This window comes from Centruroides vittatus, unplaced genomic scaffold, assembly GCF_030686945.1.
Source record: "Centruroides vittatus isolate TY-2023 unplaced genomic scaffold, ASM3068694v2 contig_397, whole genome shotgun sequence".
NCBI lineage: Eukaryota > Metazoa > Arthropoda > Arachnida > Scorpiones > Buthidae > Centruroides > Centruroides vittatus.
The window spans coordinates 1656569-1666224 of record NW_027122212.1 but is presented as its reverse complement, the minus strand read 5'-3'; the positions used below and the strand labels follow the sequence as shown (position 1 = coordinate 1666224).

At 34.9% G+C, this 9656-nt stretch overlaps 1 protein-coding gene and 1 non-coding gene across 2 annotated transcripts; both read left to right on the top strand.

The window, feature by feature from the left end:
• The first annotated feature begins 901 nt into the window (after nucleotides 1–901).
• LOC136976216 (small nucleolar RNA SNORA5) lies at nucleotides 902–1030 on the top strand. The gene has a single exon (XR_010880893.1). It is a non-coding gene; the product is annotated as a small nucleolar RNA SNORA5 (small nucleolar RNA).
• A 974-nt stretch (nucleotides 1031–2004) lies between these two features.
• On the top strand, nucleotides 2005–3810 carry LOC136976191 (protein FAM200C-like). Its single transcript, XM_067271418.1, has one exon. It carries the CDS (start codon nucleotides 2005–2007, stop codon nucleotides 3808–3810), a length of 1806 nt encoding a protein of 601 aa, XP_067127519.1.
• Nucleotides 3811–9656: the final 5846 nt, after the last annotated feature.

Below are 9656 nucleotides of genomic sequence, written 5' to 3'. Positions count from 1 at the left end.
GAAAACCAAAATGGATGGCGTCAAAACTTCCTGCCCAACTTCTCTCTTTCAACGTTTACAAATTTCATATTTAAAATATTAATTTACGAATTAAAATTCTAAGCGCTTTTAATTTTATATTATTGACGGACGGCCTAACCGTAAGCCACCGGACGCTCGGAAACTGAGTGGCGAAAGAGTAATTATATCGAAGCGTTATTGGCAAAAGTGGCGACCTTTCGTTCCAGATATGATAAACTAATAAATCGCGCAATTATCGTAAATAACTGATATCGTATTAAGTAATTATTAAGAATTTTCCCTTAAATCATAATTGTCTCCTTTCACATTTTAAAAATTTAATTTAAAAAAAAAATTATATTAGTAAATTAACGGGGAAATTTCTAGTAATTTAAAAAGATTTTTTAACTCGAATTGTTCGGAAGTTATTTAAAATTACCAATTGATTTTAAAAGACCTTTACGGTTGCCGGCGGTGACTTTTTGCTTATAGCCGACTTATAATTAATGTTTGAAAATTGTAATTTATTAAGTTAAAGATGATTCAATTTTATCCGGACTGATTTAAAAATAAACAGATCTTTGGTTGGGTTACGTACGTACAGTACGTATTTTGTATGTACTGTACGTCGTGACAACTTTTATACATGACATTATTCTATTTGCGTTAATTAATGACACTTTTTCATAGACACGAAATTATTTCAAGGTAGCATTGGCCCGTTGGCCGTAGCGCATAATTTAGAACTAACGCTGGCTCGGGACCACGGACTAATCTAAACACCGGTCTTTCCGGACGATTTCTTTTTGATGAAAATCGATGCTTTTTGTTTCGCATTACCTTTAAAATCATTTTTAACCAATAGATTACGATAAAGCATTGGTAATTTGTAATTATGACCCTAAACCGACACAAATCCAGTTCCTGCCATTGCAATGGCAGGAACTGGATTCGTAATTTCCATTAGTTAAAAAATGAAAATAAGTTAAATTTTTACGTTACTTATAAATAATTTTTTTCATAGGCAGTAGATGTGGCTGGGCCGGGGATGCATCGGACCAACGTTAATTGCCTCATTTACGGCATTCCCGGCAATATGGAGGCCCGCAAGAGACATATTGAATACCGAATAAACGAGTACCCCTTGCGTATCTTTCTTCGGTGATTTTGCCATTTCACATTCCAGGAGTGTATTTGCTACGTTTATCGAACACTGTACACCATACGAGCAAAAAATAAACAAAAACTTTCACAATGTGGGACAAAAACACCCTTTCGTTCAGATTAGAGAATCGAAGGGGACTTAAAAAAGACTTAGGTCTTAGTTCCGAATCTGACCGAAATGCTCGGTCAGACTACGGAAGGTGTGGGATTAAAGAGCTCCGATTGTATAGTGTCACCTTTCGTCGGTAAAAAATTGCCCAACATTAATTAGAGAACGGCGTAATTTTGATTACGAGAAAACTTTTAAAGACGTTCTAAGTAAAGATTCCGGACACACAGCATTAAAAGAAAGAAAAAAGTATCTTGACGTCGGCGCCGAAACAACTTCCGAACTTAGTTTAAATCGCTTGGGTGTAGACCAGTGGTTCTTAACCTGGGTTCGACCGAACCCCTGGGGTTCGGCGAGTCAGTCTCAGGGGTTCGGCAGAGGTCAACCTCCTGACGTCATCGTGACGTAGAATCCGTATTGGTTTCGAAAACTAATGCTACATAACGTGTGTTCTATTGGGAAACTAATTTCTCTTACTCTCTAACTGAAACGAAGTGAAGAGGTCCCAATCGAATACACGTATAAACGACCTGCAAGACGGTCAAGCACACACCCGACTCATACGTTCGTGATGACACGCCCCACTCGGCTATCATTGGCTGCGGGTGATCACGCAACATCGCTTGGCCTTTCTATGCTGCAGGAAATTTGGTGCGCCCAGTATTCGAATTGTGACTGTCGTGATTGTACGTCGTGTGATTTCTTTTTTAATATTTTAATCCCTTCATACTATGTCGAGCAAAAAAAGAAAGTGGTCGGACGAATATGTACAATATGGATTCACATGTATAACGGAACGTGATGGGAGTCAGCATCCTTGTTGCATGATTTGCAATGCCAAGTTGAGCAATTCTAGTCTAGCACCAGCAAAACTAAGAGAACACTTCTTTAATCTGCATGGAAATTACAAAAATACAACACTCGCTGAATTCAAGGTGAAGAGGGCCAGATTTGATGAAAAGGGTAGTCTGCCTGTCCTCGGCTTTGTACCCATCGATAAACCGATCCTTACAGCATCGTACGAAGTCGCTTACCTTATCGCAAAGCAGGGCAAACCACACAATATTGGTGAAAAACTCATAAAACCAGCCGTGTTGAAGATGGCGAATATCATGCTGGGAAAAGCGGCTGAAGTTAAGTTATCCCAAATTCCTCTTTCAAATGACACCATCAGTGACAGAATAGACGACATGAGCAAAGATATCTTGGCCCAAGTAGTTGCAGATCTGATTTCAAGCCCGGCAAAATTCAGCCTTCAACTCGACGAAACTACAGACGTTTCCAGTCTAAGTCAGCTTGCAGTATTTGTGCGCTATGTGAAAGACGACGTTATAAAGGAAGATTTTTTATTATGTAAGCCTCTTACAACAACAACAACTAAGGCAGCCGATGTAAAGAAACTTGTGAATGACTTCTTCAAAGAAAATAATCTTTCGTGGGATATGGTTTCTGCAGTTTGTTCGGACGGAGCTCCAGCCATGCTGAGAAGAAAGTCTGGTTTTGGTGCGCTAGTGAAAGCCGATGCATCACACATCGTTGTTACACATTGTATTCTACACAGGCATGCGTTGGCAACAAAAACCATGCCTCCAAAACTGGCAGAAGTCTTAAAAATTGTAGTGGAATGCGTGAACTATGTGCGAAATAGTGCTCTGAGACACCGCATCTTCAAGGAGTTGTGTAAAGAAATGGGGTCTGAATTCGAGGTACTTCTGTACCATTCAAACGTTCGGTGGTTATCCCGGGGACAGGTTCTGAATCGTGTTTTTGCCCTACGTGAGGAATTAGCCCTGTTTTTGCAAGAGCACCAACATGGTCATGCAGATTGCTTCAAAAATTCTGAATTTATTCTCATGCTTGCGTACATGGCTGATATCTTCGCAGCTCTCAATCATCTAAATCAACAGATGCAGGGCGGTGGTGTCAACATCATCGAAGCGGAAGAAGCCCTGAAGGCGTTTCAAAAAAAGCTACCGTTGTGGAAACGACGAATAGAAAACGGCAACTTTGCAAACTTTACCCTGCTAGACGAATGTGTAAATAAGAATTATGATGTGCCTGGAATCGGAGATATTTCTGTATCGGGGGAACTGAAGCACGCAATTTCCATGCACTTAGACGAGCTTGCAAAGTCTCTTGAAGGGTACTTCCCTTCAAGAGAGTTATATCCAGCATGGGTGAGGCAGCCGTTTACGTTTGATGTTGAGAAAACAGATGTCAATGATACATACTTGAATGAAATCATTGAAATTCAGCAGAGCCAGGTTCAACAGCAACTCTTCGAAACAACAACGCTCTCATCGTTTTGGTGCCACCAAATAGTAACGTACTCTGCTATTGCGAAGAAAGCTCTGGAGATTTTGATACGGTTTGTGACAACATATCTTTGCGAGCAATCCTTTTTGAGGATGCTGGACATTAAAACGAAGAAAAGGAACAGACTTAGTTGCGAAAATGACATGCGAGTGGCACTTTCCAAGGTAAAGCCTCGCATTTCCGAACTGGTGTCTAAAAGGCAACAGCAGCAGTCACACTGATTTTAAATTTTGTTCTTTGTTCGTAATGTTTTGTTCTTTGTTCGTAATGTTTTGTTCTATAATGGTTTTGTTTATTTTGTGGACCAATAAAATATATACGTATGTTTTGAATTTGAAAAATTATATTTTATTCTTCCAATTAAAAGGGGTTCGGTGAATGCTCATATGAAACTGATGGGGTTCGGTACCTCCAGCAAGGTTAAGAACCACTGGTGTAGACGATTGATAGACGCGTATTTATTTTCGTTTGATATGAACACGTATTTTTAATATAACTTTTAAAATTAATTTTTAATTAAGTATGCTTGCCGGAGATTCAATTGCAAAAGATGACGAGAAGGATATGGCAAAACTTCAGACAGTGGGGATCTGTATTGAAGACGATCACCGACAAGATTTAAAACAAACAAGTATAGCACCAGTTTTTCAAACGTAATACAGAATAAATAAGCCTAAATTTCTAATTATTCAGGTCTTTGTTAAGTCGATTGATAACACAATAAAGGAATAAAATCAAACCTCGCTGCATAAAAATCAGCTGTCTTTGAAAAATAATCAAAAATGCATTATTGGGACCCCTCCGTCCAAAATCACCATCCCGAGTTTATCGGATTAGAGAGCTCGCTTAAAATTAAAGAAACCGTATTGATTTTTACCTTAATTTATGAGGACTTTAACATTTTAATTCAAAATATTAATATATAAGAGAGCTAATCTCTCTTAGATCTTAAGAGTAAACCAAATTAACCAACAAATGGAAGTTATTTCAAATTACAAACATTCTCTATAAAAGTTAAACTCTTATTAAATGTAGCAAAATGTAAGATAAGAAGTTTTGATAAAGCTATAGATTTAAAACATTCTCGAGATTTGATGCATCAGCGTGTTTTTTTTTTTTTTTTTTTTTTTTTTTTTTTTGAATTTATTCAAATTTACATAATAATTCGGATATTTGACTCGTTATACAGGATACATCGTTTTTATAATTTATAATTGTTTATTTAAATTTCAGATGCGACCATCTTTATTTATAAAAATGGAAATTCAAACAAAAACAAAATTAATTTAATTATGAAAACTTGTTTATAATAAATTATTAAAATTAGAATTAAGTTTATATGCTTTTGCGTGCATTAAATTCAAGTTTTAAAAAAGTTTACTATAAAAAATTTGAATAATTTGAAAATAATTGGTAATAATTTTCATTGTTATTCTAAAATTTATTTGGAGGATGAAAAGGACTTAATATTTTGGATTTATATTTCCGAGAACTGTACGAATAAAATGTTACTTTGACGTGGCGCGATACGTGGAGGACCGCGCCAGCTTATATTAGAAAATTCTAATCTTTCATCACGGTACAAAATTTACGATTTGTAATCTGACTTTGAAGACAACCAGAACCGCTCCTTTTTCTTACGAATACTTCCTCGGTCCGAAGACGTAGAAGTTTTCCACTTGTTTTAATACGAAATCTTTACTGTTTTCGATAATTTGGTTGACAATCTCAAAAATATTTTTTCGCTCCGATAACGAAATTAGTTCTTGTAACTGTACTTTGATTAATTTCACCTATAAAATGGTCTATAAACATATTTCTTTGTATGTATTGATTTTGTTTACCAAAGAAATCTACAATTTACACACACACAGGATAGCTTAACATGTTATATAGAATACTTATATAAAAATTTATGAAACTTTTGACATAAAATTGTTTATGGACTGGTAATGTTTGGTGGATATTGAAATTTCGTACGAAAGTATCGTATTAATATATTTTTGGATGAAATTTGCAATAGATGGAGGTTTATGTCAAATTTTTTGGATATCGATACTTTAAAAGATAAAAATGACTTGTCGCTATATCCTATATAAATATACGCTTACGTTACTTTTAAGAAAAGAAAATAACTTCTCGATGACCATTCTGACAAAAATTCCTTTTTTAAACTTGTTCGAAACTTATTTATAAAAACAAATAGTGGATTTTGATATGACAAACAACTCCGAATTAGTCATCTACAATCGCCCGTAGCAACTACTAGAAATTTTGTTTATGACATCTTTTAGTGACTTAAGTCGGTGAAAGTTATCAAAGTACATTAAATAAATGAAAACAAAATAACACGTTCGATAAATTTAGAAATTTCCTGTATCGAAGAGGTAACATTAATCGAAACAATTTACTATTCAATTTTTCGTTTTCTGCCACTAATGTGAGAATTGCGTATTTATTAATATATGTCTTTGACGTCTGTTTATACACTTATTAACCAACACTGTCATTTCGGCTTTGTCTACTTTAAATAGAAAATAACAGTTATTTTATCGTATGAACTATAAATCAAATGTTATCTTAAAAATTTCCAAAATAAATTATATTTACTTAGCATTTATGCTGCAAATAATCAATCGGTTAATTGAATTTATTGTGTTATTATGAAGTGTACTGTACGTCACAATTGGATACTACCATTACTTAAAATACAAGAAAATAGCAAATAGAACAAGTTAATTACGGTTAATAAACTGAATTATTACATTAAAGTAACTGCTTATTATTACGTAACTATTTTTATAAATTATTTCTTTTAGGTCATTCTACCACCAAGTAGGCTACAGTTCATAAATAGATGAAGTTGTATATACTTCTACATTCGTATCCACGCAAAGAACAGCCCTTAAAATTTGATGGTGAAATTACGTTAACTGGACCATGGTAATATTTTTCTTTTTGTTTCGAAGTTAAGACAATGAAGAAAATATACATTTTCAAGTCTATGTTTTAATCCATTTTTTACACCAACCACAGAAGTAACAGCTAAAAATACATGAAGATAAACTTCACGAAAAAACAAACAGTAAGTAGAAAATTCACATGGTTAAAACGATATCAACGTCAGCCTTTCTATGGAGGATCTGACGTTTTCACATTAAAAACGGAAGTATAATCTTCTTACCATACCATCAAGTCCTTAACATATTTATAACTGGTCTGGCCCTCTAGTGGTGGTTCTGATTTTTCTTTTTATCAAACACAATGATTTTCTCGTTATATAAACAATTCTTTGGAATAAAAGATTGTTTAATCCAGTGTTTTCCAAAGTGGTTCCTACGGTCCTTGAAACCGCTGACGGAGACCGTAGCAAATTAAAATTAATTTCGGGGTGCGTGGACAACGCCAGGGGGTCCGCGAAAAATTTAATAAGAAGTAAAATGATTGTGACACATTTTCATTATTATGAAAGTTAAAAATAAATAGTAATAAATAAATTGGTAGTCATTTTTGCGTCCTGACATAAAAGTTTGTTCTGTGATTAAAGTTATTGCTGGAAAAGTACGAATGGTGTGTTTTTTGATTTTATTGTCAAATCTCAGGTTATTTATCCTAAAAAATTATTAATTAAAAATTTTCATATTATCAAAAACGATGTTAAAAATAGAAAACAACCCTGTTAATTGTGTTTTACTTAATTTTCAATCATTTTTCAGGAACAATTTGTAAATTTCTCAACGGTGTTATTCATTTTTACTTTATGCAGTTCGCGGACTGAACTCGATAGTGACACATTGTCTTTTTTTTTTTTTTTTTAACTTTTTCCGCCCTGTTGGCACTAAGAGGGCCTTTTTAGTAGGCCCATTATGGGTTCGGCCAGGCCCACAATGGGGCGACCGGGTGGTGAGGGACGGGGCCCGACATATCCGAACGGACCACCCCCCGAAAAATTCCTGGGGATTATTCGACCCGTTCGGATTCGATCCCGGGTCCCCCAGAGCGGTAGGCTGCCACCTTGACCGCTTGGCCATCCGGCCAAAGTGACACATTGTCATCGGCACATAATACGCATTTAATAGATAAGTTTGGAACATAACTGGCTCCATTTTTTAACACTTTCTCTACATTTTTTGGTACCTCAATCTGGTCCCAAAGAATATAAGGTGTTACTTTTTTGTTCCTTGGAAGCTTGTTTCTTTAAAATCCACCCTATCTTTTTGAAATACTTCCTTTCCAGGGTATTCTTTACTCGGTCCGTTAGTCTTACTACCCTACCGTTGATTTTTTTAACCATTCCGGATTTTTCTGGTATATTGTGTCTTCCAACTCAATGCACTCCTTTAAAATTCCATATTTTTTGTTTTTTAGAAGCCTAATTGACTTACGTATTGATAAACATGCCTCTTGGAACCTTCTCTTTAACGCACCGCACTCTTCTGGGATTCTAATCCTATGTATGGACATCGGAAACATCTTTTTGTTAGCACATTCATTAAGGAACTTCAATTTGCAGGTAGTCTTAACCAGTTTCAATGTAATCTTTCTGTATAACTTATACTGGTTGGCCGGTGCCGCCATTAAAACTATCCCCACCTCCTCAGCGGTTTACTTACAACTATAATCAAACACCAGAACACGTGCTGAAAGTTTTAAAAGATTTTAGAAAATTTTAAATTTAACGAGTATTCCAAAAGCTTTGTGTTCGATTGTAGAACAGTATTTTCCTGAGGATGGCCTATTAAAAACAGGCTGAAAGCGTTTGAATATTAAATTAACAGTAGGCTCAGCAAATGTTCTGGTGTTTGGTTAGAGTTGTAAGTAAACCGCTGAGGAAGTGGGGATAGAAAATTTATTCTCCTGCCTGTGTTGAAAATACCTCCAGGCCCGGCTTTGCGTTTCAATATCAATATTTTACAAAAAAAAAAAAAAAGAAAGAAAGAAAGAAAAAAGAAAAAGAAAGATATTCGGCTGCCCTCGCCCCATTATGTAAATCATGAGTAGACTAGATTTGTAACTTAACCCAACCGATAAAAGTTTACTGGCATGTTTTTATGATAGTTCTGTATAGTTGACAGGAGTTTTAAAAAATCCATTAAAATATTTGATATATTTATCCTGCGTTTATTCTGATCTCCCATCTTATATTACTTACAAATTTCAATGTTAAACCAGTGATATTACTATTTAGTATGTCCCATCTGTAAGGGAATGTAGAAAAAACGTGTACAATTCTTGTATAATGTTGAAAAAATTAACTGTTATGTTGGCAGCATTATTTAAACTAAATTTAATGAATGAGACGCACGAGGTACAAAACAGCTCTAGAATTTATTTTCCTTAAATTTACGATTTATGTATCGGTTGTCATAAAAATTTGTCTTTCCACTTTTTTCCCAAGACTACAAATATTCAAGTACAAAGTAACTGTTTTCAACTTATTTTCACTTAAGAAGTAGTTAAATAATTAAGTGATTAGGGAATTAGGGACGTAAACAAAACCCTGATGAAAGGGCCGAAATTTTACTTAAACAGAAACTTAATTGAACCAATCTCTTGCCGAGTACAGTGAGGACTGATATCTTCGTAATATTAGATGTAATAAAAACAGAAATTTTTCCAGTTCAATGAGAGTGACCGAAAAGCTGTAAATTTTGGACATTCCGTGGACACTTGGTCCTAAAACGAATTAGTTAGAAAACGAACGACGGACAATATGTTAAGTTTAACATATTTAGATTTTTACAGCTATGGTGAGAAATGTTTAAAATTTACAACAACCTTTCGCGTCCTTTGAGGTATACTAGTGATGCGACAAAAGAGGCATTTGACATTGACCGGTATCGGCACCCTCGGGATTTGGCAACTGCGTGCATGCACACGCCCCACATCTACCAGGACGTCTCTGATTCCACTCATTAGCCACTAGTAGGGAGCTATTTCACTAACTTGTAAGTGGATTGTTTTAAGATTTAAAAAGTAAAGAATATTTTGTTATTTTTATGTACGTTTCTTCACAAAGTTATATTTAATTATAAGTTTCTTTAAAAGTATATTCATACAATTGAAG